Source organism: Crinia signifera, chromosome 1 (genome assembly GCF_055691185.1).
Source record: "Crinia signifera chromosome 1, ASM5569118v1, whole genome shotgun sequence".
NCBI classification, from domain to species: domain Eukaryota; kingdom Metazoa; phylum Chordata; class Amphibia; order Anura; family Myobatrachidae; genus Crinia; species Crinia signifera.
The window spans coordinates 442,155,736-442,175,291 of record NC_139217.1 but is presented as its reverse complement, the minus strand read 5'-3'; the positions used below and the strand labels follow the sequence as shown (position 1 = coordinate 442,175,291).

General features: G+C 45.4%; 2 protein-coding genes across 2 annotated transcripts; both read right to left on the bottom strand.

Annotated features, from left to right (window-relative positions):
- Nucleotides 1–443: 443 nt before the first annotated feature.
- Nucleotides 444–11,569, bottom strand: LOC146020573 (molybdopterin synthase catalytic subunit-like). Its single transcript, XM_083153803.1, has 4 exons — nt 11,443–11,569; nt 10,605–10,758; nt 2,391–2,514; nt 444–598 (listed from the first exon to the last, which is right to left on the bottom strand). Exons 1-4 carry the CDS (start codon nt 11,558–11,560, stop codon nt 527–529), a joined length of 468 nt encoding a protein of 155 aa, XP_083009929.1. The 5' UTR covers nt 11,561–11,569; the 3' UTR covers nt 444–526.
- A 3,806-nt stretch (nt 11,570–15,375) lies between these two features.
- Nucleotides 15,376–18,816, bottom strand: LOC146020579 (molybdopterin synthase sulfur carrier subunit-like). The gene is made up of 3 exons (XM_083153816.1): nt 18,661–18,816; nt 16,115–16,236; nt 15,376–15,512 (listed from the first exon to the last, which is right to left on the bottom strand). Exons 1-3 carry the CDS (start codon nt 18,670–18,672, stop codon nt 15,386–15,388), a joined length of 261 nt encoding a protein of 86 aa, XP_083009942.1. The 5' UTR covers nt 18,673–18,816; the 3' UTR covers nt 15,376–15,385.
- Between the last annotated feature and the right edge of the window lie 740 nt (nt 18,817–19,556).

Here is a 19,556-nt window from a genome sequence, read left to right as displayed (position 1 = left end):
TGTCCCCCACCACTGCCCGCCTCACAGCGTCCCCTGCTCGCTGCTCCTGGCCTCCTCGCAGCATCCCCCACCAGCCGCCACGCATGGTGATAAAGACCAGACACTTTATCACTTCACAGAGCTTAATAAATCTACCCCTCAGGGTGCTCAGCTACATGGATACAGACATTACTTTCTTGCTATAATTTTTAGAGAGTCAGGACATGGACTGCACCACCTAAAGGAAGGATTCCTGTATTTGTACCCCCACTCACAGGAAGTTATTTTCCCTGTTCCCAGAGTTAGCATGTCAATCATCTGGTCCAGCAACTTTAGTCATGGATGTGGGGTGGTCCCCTCCTACTCTGCACTGCCCAGGAATGTCACTTATACAAGAACATTTAACACCTATAGAAACACTTTAAGTTAAAGGGGTTTAATAATGACAAAGGAACAAAGATGAATTGGGATAAACTACTCATTGTTTTATTTTATTAAAAATATGAAACCAGTGATATGTGGATTGAGCTTAGTGGACTGTACAGTTCTATACATCATCTTGTTTTCTCCAAAAACATTCTTTGTTTTCTTTCCATGTGTAGCCTTCTTCATAGAGTTCCTATGACACAAACACAATGCTGATAACACAACAATATAAAGGGCAACATGTGCAACATGATGAGTAATATGCACAATCCCATCTTGCAAAAAGACAAAAATAAAAACCACAAATGGGTTTGACCAAATGTTAGCTCTTTCCTTGGTTGGTTATGCCATGAGGTCCAGGGAGCAAAGTCAATGTGAAAGTCCTTTAGAGTGTAAGCTTACGTGAGCTTCTCCTACTCTTATTTAAACCATCTTCTACTCCATACTGGCAACTGCCACCTCAGGTCCGAATGCACCCCCGGTCCCAATGGTAGGGGTTTGCCCATGCGCGAATATGCGTATATGCAAACCCTGATAGCGAAAACCTTTGGCAGGTTTCACACTTGCCTGGGGCGTTCACACCAGGATGGGTGGAAAGGGGGCAGGTATGGGGCAGGAGCAAGAGACAGCCAAACTTTTAAAGGGCATGCCGCCAAGAACGGTGGCCGCACCCATGGAAAACGCTAGGCATACCTACCTCTGCGAATGCAGGCCTGCCCATGCAATTCAGGCATTTGAAAAGTAAGTATACACTTCTTGGAGCGAAGGCTCCGGGTGGCCCCGCTACCGGTGCTGCTGCCCTCTGGTGGTCCAGCAGGAGCCGGTGGCGAACCAGTTGAGGAGAAGAAGAGTGGAGGAGGAAAGCAAGGAGCATGGGAAGAGGGGAGCGAGGAGCGCGGGAAGAGGAGAGCGAGGAGCGCGGGAAGAGGAGAGCGAGGAGGGCAGGAAGAGGAGAGCGAGGAGGGCGGGAAGAGGAGAGCGAGGAGGGCAGGAAGAGGAGAGCGAGGGAATGTAACTTTTATTAGTAATAAAAAGGTTGCGAAAATAAAAACACACTAACAAACATATACACACGACTGGTAATTTAAAAAAGGATAAGATCCTTATGCAGTGTGCCCCCCGAGATATTTTGCTTAATATTGATTGGATATCTTGTAAATCTCCTGGTGTATCTGTGGACCTAGGAGGAAACCACTTAATAATTGCTATCTACTATTTGTAGGCAGATTGCGACTTGTAAGTAACCCATATATAAGGTCTACCATGAGACCCGGTTAGAAGTGAAGATTAGGCTTCAGTCTGTGATGTAGGGAGACTCAAGGCTGGTCTCGGCATGCAGGGTGTAACCCGTGGTGCTAGGTGTGGAGAGTGCCTCCGTCACCCTCCCGTGTAATGGTCACTGTTGACGCGCCAGAGATTGCTGCCTGGTCCTATACAATCAGAGGAAGCCTGAGGAATGTGCCCATGCACGGCCTCGGGAGGACAAGACTGCTGCTGTGGTAGGGTGACGGCCGTCAGACCCTGACCTGTTAGCAGTGGGGTTCCGTGTACAGCGGAGACCCGTTTTGCGCAACTGGCACATAAATCAAAATGCAATAGTAAGTGGGGAGGGGGGTATCGGGGGACACACTGGAGTGCGGTCGGCGCACGCTTCGCAAGGGTCCTGACGAGAGCAAGGTGAGCAAGGAACACCAGTGGAAGAGGAGGAAAGCGAGGAACACAGGAGGAGAAGGCGAGGGAGGAGAGCAAAGAGAGCTGATTAGCAACCAGTACCGAACTAGGCCATTTATCTCTACCCAACCTTTAATATATCTCCCCCAGTGTGTTGATATAATATCAGCGAGCCAATAAGAGTTACTAGAGCATGCTTAGTTGTGGTGTGATTCCTTACCCCACAAAACGGTTGACTTTAAATAGTTCTATTTTAAACATTATAAACCAATAATCTACCCCCAAACAGAAATGCCCATCTGTGATACGCATACCTTTTTCCAGATAGGTACTGTGGCCTTTAAAGTGTTTATGCAATATTTCACGGCATCCAAAGAGTCATTTCTGTGCGGCGAGGATATGGCAATGATGACACTAGCCTCAGTTATCGGGACCACGCTTAAAATTGGAAGATAATAGAAAATTACAATTTATTTTGAACAGACAGAGACACACACTCATTCAGACATGGGGGGTTATTCTAGTTCATTCTTTCTGACAAAATCCTTCTTAGATGGACAAAACCATGTGCACTGCAGGTGGGGCAGATGTAACTTCTGCAGAGAGAATTAGATTTGGGTGGGGTTTTTCTTCAAAGTGAGATCTATATTGCAGTGTAAAATAAAGCAGTCAGTATTTTCCCTGCACAGAAACAAAATAACTCACCCAAATCTAATTCTATCTGCACATGTTACATCTGCCCCCCTGCAGTGCACATGGTTTTGTCCATCTAAGAAGGATTTTGTCAGAAAGAATGAACTAGAATAAACCCCATGGTCTAGGGGCCTAGCTACTGGGTACACAAACACACACCTACAGATAGAGCCAGTCCTATGCTAATCCCCTACTGTATTGTTCTATGTAATGTATTGTAGCCAGTGGCGGATCCACGAGGGGGCGGTCGCCCCGGGGCCCCCACACATTTATTTATTATTATTTATTTATTATCAGTTTCTTATATTTGAACATTCACATCAGTCCCTGCCCCAGTGGAGCTTACAATCTATATTCCCTACCACATGTACACGCACACAGATATTCTAGGGTTAATTTATTGGGAGCCAATTAGCCTGCCAGTATATTTTGGATTGTGGGAGGAAACCGGAGTACCCGGAGGAAACCCACGCAAGTACGGAGAGAACATACATCAGGGGCCCCCACACTTCAGGTGGGTGGTGGTTGGGTGGCATGCACCAGGGTCCGGGCAGCGCTTCCTTGGGGTCTGGGAAGCGCGGGGTGGGCAGGGGGTCCCTGCGGCGTCTGGACAGTCAGTGGCGGGGTCCCCGAGACAGATGGGAACTAGTTCCCATCTGCTTCAAGGGACCCCGCCAGTGCCCATCCGCCGCAGCGTGGGAAGCATTGCAGCAGTACTGGGGGATAGATGCCATGTTCTCACACTCACCTGCCTGCCCTGCTCTGTTGTCACACTGTCTCCAAGACCTACCCTGCTCTCCACGCATGATCACCCTGTGTCTGAGGCGCCATGAAGAAGCGGTGCCTGTGCAGCAGCTCCAACTCCAATGGGCAGCGAGAATAATAAATCCAGTGAGTGCTGGGGGGGGGGGGGTTGTTGTCTAGGGCCCCCACAGACCTCAATCCGGCCCTGATTGCAGCTGAGAAAAGGCCTTGGCTATCCAGAGGTGGCTAGCTGAAGAAGGCTCCATCTGTACAGGCACATGCTGGGGAAAGCCTAACACCAAGTGGTAAATTTACTAAGAATTATGCTGAAATTCCATCCTCATGTCAGTTTGTATTCAAACTGTGAAATTTACTAAATGCAAACGCAGGTGTAAAAACACGATTCTGTGTGAAAAGTATGGCTGAACATGCAAATAGAATTTAATACACCACTGAACCAACGCGCAAATACTTCCTATAGAAAACAATACAACATCTGGATTTACTAAGATTTGTAAATCAAAGTATCTAATAGACCGGCCTGTGATCTGCCTGTTCTGCGGAAGGCTGTACAGATCAGTGTTGTCAGAGTAAATTCACCCCCAACAGGCATTACAGTTTCTAAGGCCTGTCCTCATAAGCATTGAGCGCCCTCTGCTGGAGACAGAGAACCATGGAGAACTAGTAGCAGCAAAACAGCAGCTCAGACAACCAAAATCAGCTCACCAACAACGTAAACTCACACTGCTTGTGCAGAACACAATAAGCCTGCATGGGCAGGACCCTATAACCTGCATGTCTCTCCCCTATGCCTATCCGTATGCACACTTCCAGTCATTGGGCCATCTCTAACTGTACAAGTCATGTGAAAATCAATATGTGTCAATATAAGATGTGTGTAAATTCTGCTGCAGGTTCAATCTTTCGGATCGGACCCATCAGCTGCACATCGCGGGTGCTTTTTAGCACCCACGATGTGTTGGTTTGATCCATCGGTGTGCGCTAGCGGTGAAGCACCGCTGGCACACACCTATGTGAAGGGGGGTATATGGTCATATTGTCGACCACACTTAGGTCGACAGGCAACAAGGTCGACACCGTTGGGTCGACAGGCAACAAGGTCGACAGGTGTCTAGGTCGACAGGTTGTGAGGTCAATATGGTTTTTTTCACTGTATTTTGAGCCGACATGTGCCGACAGGCGGTATTTCATGCCCGACCATCAACTAGGGCATGGTGGGAGAACAAAATAGTGTGCCGAGTGCAGCGAGGCATCGTGCCCGTAGCATGGCGAGCGAAGCGAGGGGCTGCGGTTGACTTCCAACTGTGTCCATGTCGACTGGGTCGACATTCGGGTAAAAAAAACCATGTCGACCTCGTGACCTGTCGACCTAACGTATTTGTCAACCTAAACACCTGTCGACCTTGCTGCCTGTCGACCCAACAGTGTCGACCTAAGTGTGGTCGACAATACGATGAAGGGGCGGGCAGCACGTGAAGGGGGCGGGCAGCATGAAACGCCCGGGGGCTGTGGGTGCAGCAGCGGGGCAGGCAGGGGAAAAAAAAAAGATACCTGGGCCATAGCTGCCTACCCTCCTGCATTCTGCATGAGACTCCCTGAAACAACAGCAATCTCCCTCTCTCCCTCATTAGTCTATCAATCTCCCTCATATCACCTAGCCCACATTACACTGTTACATCATAGTTACCTCCCCTCCTGCATTCTGCAGGAGACTCCCTGAAACAACAGCAATCTCCCTCTCTCCCTCATTAGTCTAGCAATCTCCCTCATGTCACCTAGCCCACATTGCACTGTTACATCATAGTTACCTCCCCTCCTGCATTCTGCAGGAGACTCCCTGAAACAACAGCAATCTCCCTCTCTCCCTCATTAGTCTAGCAATCTCCCTCATGTCACCTAGCCCACATTACACTGTTACATTTTTGAGGTAAGAAGGAATGAGAGATAGATACAGTTACATCGAATCATCAGCAGCATTTCCCAGCACTTTACCAAGTATAGTAGCTCTTAATAACTGCTTTGGGGCTCATCTACATTTGGATATAAGTCATTTTAAAAGATTCCTCTCACCCACGCTTCTAGGTGCCACGTTCACAATCTCTCCATATATAGTAGTAGACACGCTCTTTGGGAGGAGCATGAAATGTCCCCTCAATGGGGTGCTGTGCAAAATTCTACTAGCAACTATAATCTCCCTGAAACTAGTTCTCAAAAGTAGGCAAGTATGACCTGGGCAGTGTGGGGTCCGGGCTGCGTGAAGCGCCTGGGAGCTATGGGTGCATCGGCGGATGTAAAAAATCGTAGTGAGTTCTGCCGGGCAGCTTCCAGGGAGGCTCAGGGGAAATTAGGTCCAACATTTGTATGGGGGCCTTTACTTGTTTGACTGTTTCCTTCCATGCACTGCAGATCTTGCCTAAGAAAGCCTAGGTATGGCCATTGTTGCCATTGCTACCGATGGTAATAGTGCAACTGGCCATCGATAGTGGCATACTATGCAATAGATGATCATCAATGTTTTTCCCTATTGATGGTCATCCATTTTCTTTGACTGATTAGCGTGTGGGTATCGGGGGCGGAGCTATACTCTGTGTCCCGGTCCCTTGAGGAAAAAAAAACAATTAATTTTACTTGACATCAATGGAGGAAAAACCATCTGGTTCTCCTTCATCAGTGGTAAAACTATTTTACATCGACCGCAAACAAACAATGATTTTCGAATCATCGATGGTCTATGACCATCCCTAAGGGAGTCGGAACCTTATGATTAAGCTCTACCCCAGCTCGATTCTAATTGGTTGGCAGAAAAAAAAATAAGAAACATTTTATTCTTTCTCTGAGACTCCAGATGGCCATACATCTAAAAGATTATCTTCCCAATTAGTTGGCTGATTAGAATGAAAATCTTGTAATGTTTGGGAAGGCAAGGCCCATTAACTCCCAAATGCTGAAAAAACGAAATCGGTTGTTCAGACAAGTTGGTTAAATCCGTTTGATTGGACTCATTTGCCTAATGCGCTTGTTGGAGCCCTTTTATATTTGAAAGAAGTCAGGAGAGGAGGGGGGGGGGGACATCAGGTGACAGATCGTCATTGTTTTTGGATGATGTACCCCTTTAAGTGTGTTATACCATATAATGTGCATCTCATGAAAGTATAGGTCAACATCTGATCATTACCTCCTCCATATGTAATAAAAAAAATTCTGAAGCCACCTAATTAACCACTGCCAATTGTGCGTAATATTAAGACAAAATCACATGTTTTTAAGAATTATTCTTGAAAATGGAATGGAATATTTTACATCTGTGCTAAGGGGTTATTTCAAGAGCAAAACAACATAGTCTGTTCAAATTTCTATAAACCGGTCATGATAGGGACTGTGATGTTCCAATCATGACCTGTTTATTCATGGCAAAGGGTCTAAAACAGCCTGGCCAACCAATTACTCTTCAGCTGTTGTGAAACTACAAGTCCCAGCATGCACTATCACAGTTTTACCATTATGGAATTCTAAAACTTTGTCAGGGCATGCTGGGATGTGTAGTTTCACAACAGCTGGAGATCACAGGTTGGCTAGTCCTGGTCTAAGATATGTCAAATGATGCACTTGGGCGCAGTACAAGGTGCATTACTGTGCTAGGATGGCATTGATCAGAAAATTCCCAGATCAATAAGCTATACCCATGCAGTTGATGCCATCCTGTTACGACCAGCCTAAACAGAAGAAGTAACATATAAGAATGGGAACAGATGGGTTGTGGATTCTGCCCTCAATTTTCTATTTATGCCCTAGATTTTGGGGCAAATACTGCTATTTTTATTGGATACAGCGGGGGTTCTATCCTGACCAACTGGGGGTCAGTGATCAAAAAACAAGAAGGAGGAGAAGAAAGACAGTTGTGGATGGATGCACTCCGATCAGAAAGCATTTTTACTTTTGTTTGAATAAACTTATTTAAAACCGTGGGGACTCCAGTTGTCTTTATTTATTTGGTATTGACAAGGAGTTACCCACTACTTTTGCGAAATAAGGGGTTAAAAAAATCAAAACATACATACACACATAAAGTGACGAAGATAAAGATTAGTGTTGGAAAGAATTTTAAAACGTGTAGGCAGACTTAAATAGGAGGATGCAAAATGCGATGTTCAGGGTGTATTCCCCTGTGGCATGTGCCTTGATAATTGTGTGTCACACTTTGTTGCGAGTCTTAAATCCTGGGCACAAAGGCAGACAGGAATAAAACAACAACACAAAGTATCCACTGATGGTTATATGTGACAAAACACTCTCTCTGTTACAAATAAAACAGATTCAATATTATCTAACCCACTAAGATCAACAGGAGGAATCCTGTGGTAGATTGTAAAACTTCTATCTACGCAGCATTTCACCCCAAAATAACCTGTGGGGGACATAGGGGGTTATTCTAGTTCACTCTGACAAAATCCTTCTTAGATGGACAAAACCATGTGCACTGCAGGTGGGGCAGATGTAACATGTGCAGAGAGAATTAGATTTGGGTGGGGTTTTACTTCAAAGTGAGATCTATATTGCAGTGTAAAAATAAAGCAGTCAGTATTTTCCCTGCACAGAAACAAAATAACTCACCCAAATCTAACTCTCTCTGCACAAGTTACATCTGCCCCCCTGCAGTGCACATGGTTTTGTCCATCTAAGAAGGATTTTGTCAGAAAGAGTGAACTAGAATAAGGCCCATATTGTATACTAATAAACAGCAAAGTGTGGCACAGAGTCGAATGCAAGGAGAAAATACACATCTGAACAACTATCAAATGCCAATGAGCAGTTAAAAAGGTGCATTTGGCAGACATTAGAAGTGTGTCCGAAAAACGTATAATTATGTTGTTTAAAACTGCAAATTCTTAGGCAAACTGTCAGCAGTTATATACCCAGTGATCAGTGGAAACATATACAGAAAAATTTAGTAGTTGAAAGATCCACACACTTCCTAGCCTATTGAGGCCAATAAGGACATTTATTCAGTCTTTTTTCCAAGTGTGACACACAATTATCAAGGCACATGCCACAAGGGAATACACCCTGAACATCGCATTTTGCATCCTCCTATTTAAGTCTGCCTAAATTCTTTCCAACACTAATCTTTATCTTCGTCACTTTATGTGTGTATGTATGTTTTGATTTTTTAACCCCTTATGCTGTGTACACACGGTCCAAATTCCTTTCCGATGTTGACGATATAGTTTTAACCCTTGCGATTCCGATCCCGATGCGCGTTCACGTATCGGAAGCCAGAAAGTCTTGGCTGCCTTGTCTATATAGTGCAGATCTGCACTATATAGTCAAGATAGGATGCAAATCTGATGTGCCTTAACCCCTTCCCGACATATGACGTACATTTACGTCATATGTCGGTTGCGGGGGAATCAAGCCAGCTCACGGAGTGAGCTGGCTTGAAAGAGAGCAGGTAATGGCTGTATATTACAGCCAGGTCCCTGCTCTCACGGCCACGAGCGGCGAGTTCGCCGATCGTGGCCGTTTAACCCTTTAAGCACCGCGGGCAAAGCGACCGCAGTGCTTAAATAGCTGATCGGAGGGGGGGCGCCCCCCTCCGGCGCCGATCGGGGCCCCCCGCAGCGAGATCGGAGGGTGCTGATCGGTTGCCATGGTAGCCAGGGGTCTAATGTAGACCCCTGTGCTGGCCGTGTCTGCATACCTATCATATCCTGCCTGAGGCAGGATGTAATAGGAAGTGCATAAAATCACTACGTTCAGCCATAGAGCTCTATGGCTGAACCTAGTACAGGCGATCGCGCCCCCTAGTGGTCAAGTACACTAGGGGGCCTTGTAGTAAAAGTAAAAAAAAAAAAAAAAAAAAGTTTAAAAATAAAAAAAAAATAAAAAATATTAAAAGTTCAAATCACCCCCCTTTCCCCATTTCCCAAATAAAAATAAATAAAAAATAAAAAAAATAAACATATTTGGTATCGCCGCGTTCCTAAAAGTCCGATCTATTAAAATATAACATTAGTTATCCCGCACGGTTAAAGGCGTAAACGGAAAATAATCCCCAACGCCAAAACTACGTTTTTTGGTCGCATCGCCTACCCAAAAAAAAATAGCTAAAAGAGATCAGAAAGTCGCCCATATCCCATAATGGTATTAATTAAAAAGTACACTTCAGCCCGCAAAAAATGAGCCCTCACCCAGGTCCGTAGGTGGAAAAATAAAAAAGTTATAAGCCGCAGAACATGGCGACGCGACGCAAATTCGAAAAACCGTAACATTTTCTATTTTTTTTTTTAGTGGTAAAATGTAACGAAAACTATATAAGTTTGGTATCACCGGAATCGTAACGACCAATAGAATAAAGATAACCCATCATTTTAAACGAACTATGAACTCCAAAAAAACCGTAACCAGCGCAAAATTGTGGAATTGCGTTTTTTTTTCTTTTTACCCCACATTGAATTATTTCCTGATTCCCCAGAATATTATACGGTATAGTAAATGGTACCATTAAAAAGTACAACTTGTCCCGCAAAAAAAAAGCCCTCATGTGTCTATATAGCCGGAAAATTAAAAAAGTCACGCTTATTTGAACGCAAGGAGGAAAAAAAAAAAAAATTACCATAAAAGGCAATGTCGGGAAGGGGTTAAGATCCTATCCACGATCCTATCTGATCAGATCGTGGATAGGATCTTAAGGCACATCTATCGTGTGTACACACCATTATTTTGCAAAAGTAGTGGGTAACTCCTTGTCAATACCAAATAAATAAAGACAACTGGAGTCCCCACGGTTTTAAATAAGTTTATTCAAACAAAAGAACAAATTCTTTCTGATCGGAGTGCATCCATCCACAACTGTCTTTCTTCTCCTCCTTTTTTTTGAACATATAAGAATGGACAAGAGGCCATAGAAAGGAAATGTAGTTGGGGGCCTGCACTCTGTTGAAGTTTTATAATGTAATGCTTCGTCTTCAAAGAGTGGGAGGGAAAAATCCAAATGCAGACAAATCATTCCTCTAATTACCATCCACACACAGAAATAACAGAATGTGCACAAAGTCCTACAGCGTACCCACCCAAGCCGGTGATGCACAGCCATGTGCCTGACTGACGGCCATTTCTGCCTGATGTCACAAAGGATTTTCCTCGTTTCAGCTTCTGCCATGGGCACATAAGCTTCATACTCCAGGCAAACAACTTTCTTCCCTTCAAAATTATTCCTCGTTGTCCCTAGAAGACAATAGAAAACCAGCTCTCAGCCGCCAACATAAACCAACGTTACCAGGACACAGCTGCTCAGGTAGCTGGGAGAATCTTACATGATCTTACATGACAGAATATATTCTCTCTCAATTCATGAATTTATATTCCCAGCAAATGTTCATTCATTCTATCCATCACTCCTTCTCTATAGGAGAGGTTTCCATCCAGGTGGATTTATTACTGGAAAGTCCCAAGTTATAAAGGTTTGGCCCCGGAATATATCCATGTATTTCAATACTGATCAATTGTACAGGGCAGTTTCTCTTGATCTGTCTGTTTAGGTGCGTACACACTAGACCAGTGATGGCTAACCTTGACACTCCAGCTGTTGTTGAACGACACATCCCAGCATGCCCTGCATCAATGTTAGCATGGCCAAATAGTAAAACTGTAGCAGGGCATGCTGGGATGTGTAGTTCATCAACGGCTGGAGTGTCAAGGTTAGCCATCACTGCACTAGACGATATCTTTCACCGCCATCGTTAATGACATTATTATCCATATAGTCTAGTGTGGGGGTACTTAAGACAAATAGTTAATTAGAGGTAATGATCTTAATATTCCAAATAAATGATCAGATCATTTTTACCTGTCTCTTGTTTAGTTTGTACTTATATTAGAATATATGAAAGCCTCTAAGCAGACACTCACCTATAAATATGGACACAGCGCCACAGCATGGCGAAACCACTAACTGCGAAACCTCATCAGCTGAGAGTTTTTCTGAAGAGATCCGAATTAAGTCCCGGGGTTCATCCCCTTCATCCATGGCAACGAACCTGAAAAGGGAGAGAAATGAATAGCGTGACGCACATTCTACTGCATCGTATGACTTGCTTACGGTATTGCTGGCAGGTGGTGAGAAAAGACAGTGACAGGTGGTTTCTGAGTGGTTAAAACCCCCTAATCTGTATATAAAATATCATAAGATATTACTAAATAGGTTTTCTCTAGCAATGTAGCTTCTTAATTGGTATAATTGGCTTCTTAATTGGCATGTGGTATAATAAGTAATGGGCATTACAATGTGGGACATAATGTAAAGTGGGCATTACCGTGTGGGGCATAATGTGTAATGGGAATTACGGTGTGTGGTATAAGATTCATTACAGTGTGTGGCATAATGCCATGTAACCACTCGTCTAGTTTCATATAATCACACCCTCTCATGCCACTTGGCCACGCCCACTTTTGGCGCGCAATTATAGTACCACTAAGAAATAATTTCTACTTGCGCCACTGGCGAAAAGGGATGGGTACAAAAATGTTGACATTCCTCAATGTTAGCCCAGGGGTGCCTGTCCTTCTGCTGGCAGTATCAACAGTGTATTTTGGTCATGTGACCATCACTACCAGGTGAGACCTCTGATACTGTAGCGGCCATTGAGTATTTCTACTCTAACACTCCCTCTAGTGGGAGAGTTTGGGAGATGGGCGCTCTACCTCTGTGCCGGCTGCTAAGTCGGGTATGTCCAAACCCAGGGAAAACGTGATAAAGAGAATGACCAGCGCTCTGGCTATATTATGATGATCAGCAGATTGCTGGTGGAGTAAAGATATTGGTTGTACCCAGTGCAGAGTGGGTGTGGTATATGCCCCTGAAAATATGACAGTAATGTGTGTTAATAAAATACAAATATTTATTTAGCATGTGGCATGGATGGATTATCGGCATACAAACATGTGGGGTAAATGGGGTGGGGAGGGGTACCCTCGTAGAGGGATGCGGGGATGCAAAGTCTGGCTGCAATAGCCTGAATGTCCAAAGTCACAGGGGGGGGGGGGGGGGGGGGGTAATTGCAGAGTAAACACCGCTTCACCTCCTGCGGTGAATGCGGTCTGTGTGCCCTGGATTGGGGTGAGCTGTGGAGAGGAACAAAGTCACAAGTGCCAGCTCTGGTACCGATGGGCAGATAGCAAGTTCCAAAGGGTCATGGGAAGTGTGCAGGTGTCGCCCAGATCCAGAGCGTCCTCCTTCTGGTCCCAGCGGTGCACCTAAACACTTACCTGATACCCGGGTGGTGTCCTCTGTCCGGCCGTCCCACGTCGCGCTGAGTGTGGCTCTGTCCTGCTGGTGTCTGCACAGCCGTGCAAATGCACCAGTGTAGAAGCCGCGTCGCTTCCACAGTGACCTCTGCACTTCTGGGTCCCGCTGTAGTACGTTCGCCGGGTGCCGAGGGTCACTGGAGTAACACGGGGTCAACTCCCGGTGGGGAGGAGACTGCTGTTTGTGGTAGATGGTGTCCACGCTGTGTTGTTCATATCCTCTTTTTCTGTTTCTCACATGTTCGTAAAGTCTTGTGCTTAATGGTCTTGTGGTCCTGCCTATGTATTCTAAATTGCATGGGCATTTTAGGAGATATATGACCCCTGTGGAGTTGCACGTCAGATGTTCCCTGAATTGGAAGGTTTTATTCACCGTAGTGGAGTACCAGGTGGTATGTACCTTTGTGCTAATGTTGGTCATACTCCTGCACCCTGAGCACCACCCACAGTGAAAAAAAACTATACTGTTGGTTAGAGTACTTTGAATGGACATGGTGGGTTTAATGTGGATTTTTGTTAGTTTCTGTTTGAGGTCTGGAGCTTCCCTGAAAACTAGTTTGGGTTTGTCTTGAATATGTGTTTTTAGGTCTGTGTCTTCCTGTAGTATGTGCCAATGTTTCTTCAAAATCTTCTTAAGGGTGTGGGCTGATTGGTTGTATTGGGTAATGAATAAGGTATTATTGTTTCGGTATTCTCTGTCTTGTCTCTTATGGTTAGTGTGTCTATCCGGTCTGTGTTGCGTACTTTTGTTGTGCTGCTTCAACTAGTGCGGGATTATATTGCTTTTCTAGAAATAGTTTTTTGAGTTCATCGGATTGTGTTTCGTAATCTGTGGTTTTGGAGCAGTTCCGTCTTATTCTGCGGAACTGTCCTTTTGGTATGTTATCCAGCCATGGTTTGTGGTGTCCACTATTGTACAGTATGTAGCTGTTTACATCAACTGCCTTTTTGTAGGTTTTGGTATGGATTGTGCCCTGTTCAATGTATATTTCTAAGTCCAAAAATTGTACTTCATGTTTACTGTAGTTTGTGGTGAACTTGAGGTTGTTATTGTTGGTATTGAGTTGTTGTATGAAGTGTTTTATAGAGTCCTCTGATCCTCTCCAAATAAATACGATGTCATCTATATATCTCCGCCATAGGATCAAATTGGCGCTCCAGTCATGCTCACCCCTGATATGGTCCTCCTCCCACTTCCCCATAAATAGGTTTGCATAGCTGGGCGCCACTTTTGATCCCATGGCGGTCCCTGTGGTCTGTAAGTAAAAGGAATTGTTGAACCAGAAGTAGTTGTGTAACAGTATGTAGTCAAGTGCTTTTATGATGAAATGTTGAAGCTGTGTCTAGGAAGTGCGTGGTGCTGTCAAGTCCTTGTCTGTGGTTGATTATTGTGTATAAAGATGTGACGTCGCTAGTGGCTATCCAGTAATCGTCCTTCCAGTCTATGTGTTGTAATGTGTTGAGGATGTCTGTCGTGTCTCTGATATGTGATGGTAGGTTCTTCACTATTCCCTGTAAGAAGTTGTCTGTATACTGTGCGAGGTTTGCGGATTGTGACTTAATTCCTGAGATGATGGGTCTGCCGGGTGGTTTCTTGGGATCTTTGTGTAGTTTAGGTAAGTAGTAAAAAAACGGTATGATGGGATGTTCTGTCTTAATAAATGTTTACTCAGGTTTATTGAGAATGCCCGTGCGTCTTCCCCCTTCTAGGAGGGTGTCTAGTTCTTTTTTGTAAGCTGATGTGGGGTCTTGTTTCCGTTTTTGGTATGTTTCGGTGTCTCCTAGAATATTGTGTGATTCTTGTATGTAGTCAGTGGTGTTCAAGATGTCGATGCCCCCCCTTATCTCCCTCTAGTGGGTAACATGAAGTTTCTCCCTCCACAGCCTAATCCTATCTTATGTAGCCTATACACTTTTGAGATATTGCATGCAATCAATCAATTTCGACCACATCTGTTTGATAAATCGAATGATTGTATGCACATTTTAGGGATGCGTCACGATCTGCGGGTCCGCCAGTCAAATGTCTCGTCGATAGATGTGCTGCACATAATATCTTTCGAATTGCAGGAGCGATCGCATTTGGTTTTTAACCACATGCGATCCCTCAAATGCCATCTGCGGGTGGGGGGGCGGAGGGAACGCTTTCGGTGGCTTTGGGTTTGCAGAAAGGGGGCTGGAGGGAATGCTGGCGGCATCCGTCTGGGCAGCTTAGCGCTGCGAAGGAGCGCTAGCTGGCAGCAAGGATAAGTGGTCAGCGGCAGAATTTGAAAAAAAACTGTTTAAAACATTGGGCAGGCCTCTGATTGGCTGCGCTCTCGGGTGCTTGAAGGGGGCATTTTTTGCACCATAACATGCGATTGGATATCGCACTTCGATGTTGCATCGTATCTGATCGCATAAGTGTATCAATATTATGAATGTTGATCTTTTAACTACATCCCGATAAACGGTTTACAATCCTACCGATAAAAAAAGAGCCCAGGTCTCCCTCTTATGAAGCAAGCTTACGCTCCAGGTCATCCATCCCATACCTTAATTTAAGCCGTTATCCACCACTAATGGGCGGGATGACTGCAACCTCGTCTCCAGGATGTAGCGTTATGACCTCATCACCAAAGGGAACATATTCCTGACAGACAGCGAAGACGATGTTATCTTCTAGGACGCGAAGCCTAAAAGGCAAAGAAATGGTTAACGGACTACTCCTGCAATTTCAGGTAAATTAATTATCTCAACCAGAACTACTTACCTGTGATGTTCCCCCCCCCCCCCACCCCCCAATTGAGAAATTTCAGGTAGGAGCCGATTGGCTGGTGGTTTATCACTCTCCATTTTATTAATTTTGAAGCTTAGTGCTTCTGGCTCTGTATGTTGTCAGTTAGCAGCTGATTGGCTACTGCTGCAACCTGCCTATTGTTGCAGATCTTGTTCTGAAGGGCGTAACTGGTGATTCTGGAGGAAACTCCCAAACAGACAGAACCCGTGTGGCTAGTGCTGTATGGCAGATGTGATATGCAGCCTGTCTGTTGTTTAATACTAGTATGCTTTCTAAAGTGTTGCAGTTATTTATTCCATTTTATAGCAGATGACAGTGTCTGACACATACAGGGCTGGATGCACTAAGCTTCAAAAGTTATAAAATGAGTGATAAACAGCCAGCCAATCAGCTCCTGCCTGACATTTGTCTGTGGGGGGGGGATCCACTGTTTGGAGAATACAGCAATAAGATTACATCCAAGGACAGAGCAGGCCATTACTGTATGTAGTACATTACCTGGGATGGAGAGCAGCTATTTCCTCCCAGAGCTGCTTAGAGGTAATTTGCTGGGGCACAATGATGTTCTCCGAGCGGACCCCTGCTAGTTCAGAACTCTTGGCAAAGTACAACACCACCACCTTCATAGAAATACACATATAGATTAGGGGAAGTCAAAGCAGGTGGCAAAAATACTTCTCAGGGTCAATTTTACTCATTGATACAGCTTTAACTCTGAATGCACAATCTATATGTACCTGTATAATGTACCTTCTAGCACACCCACAACCAGCATGCCACCCTCTACCCCCTAACACACTCAGGCCACCAGTCCGTCACTCTCTAGCAGGTATCTTCCCTATGACTACTATTGCCAATCTGCCCCTGCTTGCTGACACAAGGGGGGGGGGGGGGCAAGCACTGCTTGCCGTTTCACGATACTAATAGCGTTTGTTAGAACAGGCATGGTCAAACTATGGTCCTCCAGCTGTTGTGAAACTACAAGTCCCAGTTTTGCTATTAGGGCATGCTAAAACTATGGCAAGGTATGCTGGGATGTGTAGTTTCACAACAGCTGGAGGGCCACAGTTTGGCCATACCTGTGTTAGGACATATGTGATTAGTATTGCTGCGGTAGCTGGTGGAGGGGGGTGAAGTGGGGTGGCGGATGTTGGTAAAACCCCCCTGAATTAGTATATCAGGTGAGGCGCTGCCTCCCCTGACTGCATGTTCCTGGATTTCTAACTACAGCGAGTAGCAGAAGGTATATAACAGTATAGAGGAGACTGTACAGCACAAAACGGATGTTAGCTCAAAATCGCCCAGTGTGTATGGGCCTTAAGGGGCCTACACACAGAGATTTATGGGTATTTTCTAAGTGATCTCACTAGATCACATTGCTCCGTGTGTAGGGGCATAGTGATGCGCATCACTATTGCCCTGGCAAATTATATCCAGCATGCTGGATAAATCTAGTTCTGGGGTCGCCAGGGTCAGAGCCAATTTTCTCAACCGAGAACACCGGACCTGACAGCACACACACTGGCACATCACTGTGTGCTGAGCGTTCTGAGCGATTTAGCATTGCTCAGAACGCTCAGTAGTGTTGCTTTGTGTGTACAGACTGTGCACCAAAGATACTACAAGTCTGCCGGAGCAGTGAAGGGGTTAATGCACAGGTGTACTGTCGGACTATGGGAGCAGTGAAGGGGTTAATGCACAGGTGTACTGTAGGACTATGGGAGCAGTGAAGGGGTTAATGCACATGTGTACTGTCGGACTATGGGAGCAGTGAAGGGGTTAATGCACAGGTGTACTGTAGGTCTATAGGGGCAGTAAGAGAATGTACACTGGAGATATTGCAGGAGCAGTACAGACAATGCAGTAGGTTGTAGCCATATCACAGGGATACACAAGAAGATTTCCAAGAGGAAATCTGTAAGTAGCAGGAGCTAGAAATGCCAGGAACCAGCGACTACAAAGGAGTGCAATAGGCTTCCAGGAGGGTCCCAGAGGGAGTCGCAGGAACACAGTGTTATTATAAACCAGGAGCCTGAGATTTTCTGGCCAAGTAGGTTACATGAAGTGCAGGAACTGTACAGAAGTCATTCCCATAGCCGGTCGCAGGAGGGGTAGCTGAGGATTAGAGGTGCCCATGTACTGGTGCCCCATGTCATACACCGAAACACCTTCCTATTGCACAGACACTCCCATACCGATCATTCCTAGGAGCGACTGTGTTCTGCTTCTCTCAAATGGAAGGATCCTGCATCTTTCTAAAGGTACATACACACTGAGCGTTTTTCACCCATCTCGGTGATTTTCCCTGGGGTGGACGGCTGTCCATAGCCTCCGTTTTCCCTCCCAGATAACAGTCGGTTAGCCCCCGGCTTCCTGTCAGCCATCTTGCGTGCGGCCTGCGATCAGAAAAGATGCTGGATGTTTGCTGATGGGCATCCCGAAGGCTATGATCTGTGGCGCAGCCGATCAACAATCGCATCACAGGAGGATGATCTGGTCTGAATAACCCCCTTACAAATGTTGGAGGATATGTACACATCACATCTTCTTTATAATCTAGGGGCCGATTCACATCCGTTCGTTTGGGTCCAAATTCATCCCCGTTTCCGCTGTTCGGAGAGGGGAGGTGCGTGTTTGGCTGGGCGGCGTTCACCTGTTCGCTAAGCTGTGAACATACGCAGCCTTAGGGTGACCAACTCATCCCTTTAATCCGGGACACATATTAATTACACAGGTTCTGTGGCTGGCTTTCATCTGGTTTTAAACTGCCACAGAACCTGTGTAATTAATATGTGTCCCGGATTAAAGGGATGAGTTGGTCACTCTACGCAGCCTAGCGAACAGATCTGAATCAGGCTCTTAGTCATAACCCACACTGATATTGTACAGAATGGCATTGTATTATACACAGTAATACATGATAACATAATGCAGTCACATTTACCACTGGTGTGAATGTTACATTATGTGTACAACTGTATTATGTAACACATGATGGCTGACAATGACAGTGACAGTAGCACACAGCAAGGAGAGATAGTTACCTCACAGCTCATGGAGGCAGAGTACAGGGCTATGTGACACACAGCAGGACATGCACCGGACGGACCCTAGGCTGCAGACAGGATGGGAAGAACACACATGCACACAGAGCACAAGACGCCTGCATGCACACTGACTGTGAGCTGTCAGCTGATTGGTAAGCTACTGCTGTCATAGTAATCTTCCTTCAGATTGGGCCACACAAGTTCCACCTACCCTGCATTCCCAGGGCTGTATACACTACAGGCAGCTCAGGAGAGACGCCAGGTTATGTCATTCTACAGGCAACATTCAGCAACGCAAGCAATCCTGTGCATGCATCCAAGTGTCACTGGGCCTTATTCTAGTTCACTCTTTCTGACAAAATCTTTCTTAGATGGTCAAAATCATGTGCACTGCAGGGCGGCAGATGTAAAATGTGCAGAGAGAATTAGATTTGGGTGAGTTATTTTGTTTCTTTGCAGGGTAAATACTGGCTGCTTTATTTTTACAGTGCAATATAGATCTCACTTTGAAGTAAAACCCCAGCCAAATCTAATTCTCTCTGCACAAGTAACATCTGCCCCACCTGCAGTGCACATGGTTTTGTCCATCTGAGAAGGATTTTGTCAGAAAGAGTGAACTAGAATAAGGCCCGCTGTGTCAGTGCTCACACTGCAGACATTCTCATTCCTCTGCAGCTACATCCAAGGCTGACCCGATTCTGGTATAGAGGGTCGACAGTAACAGAAGGTCGAAACAAGCAAAAGGTTGACATCAACATGTTTTTTCAATGTTTCACATGTCAACATGCATCCTGTATAAGTGTACCGCGTCCCCTCGCATGGCTTACTGCACTCGGCACACTTATATTCCCCCTCTATATCCACTGAGATGGTAAAGTAAGAACAAGCTGGTA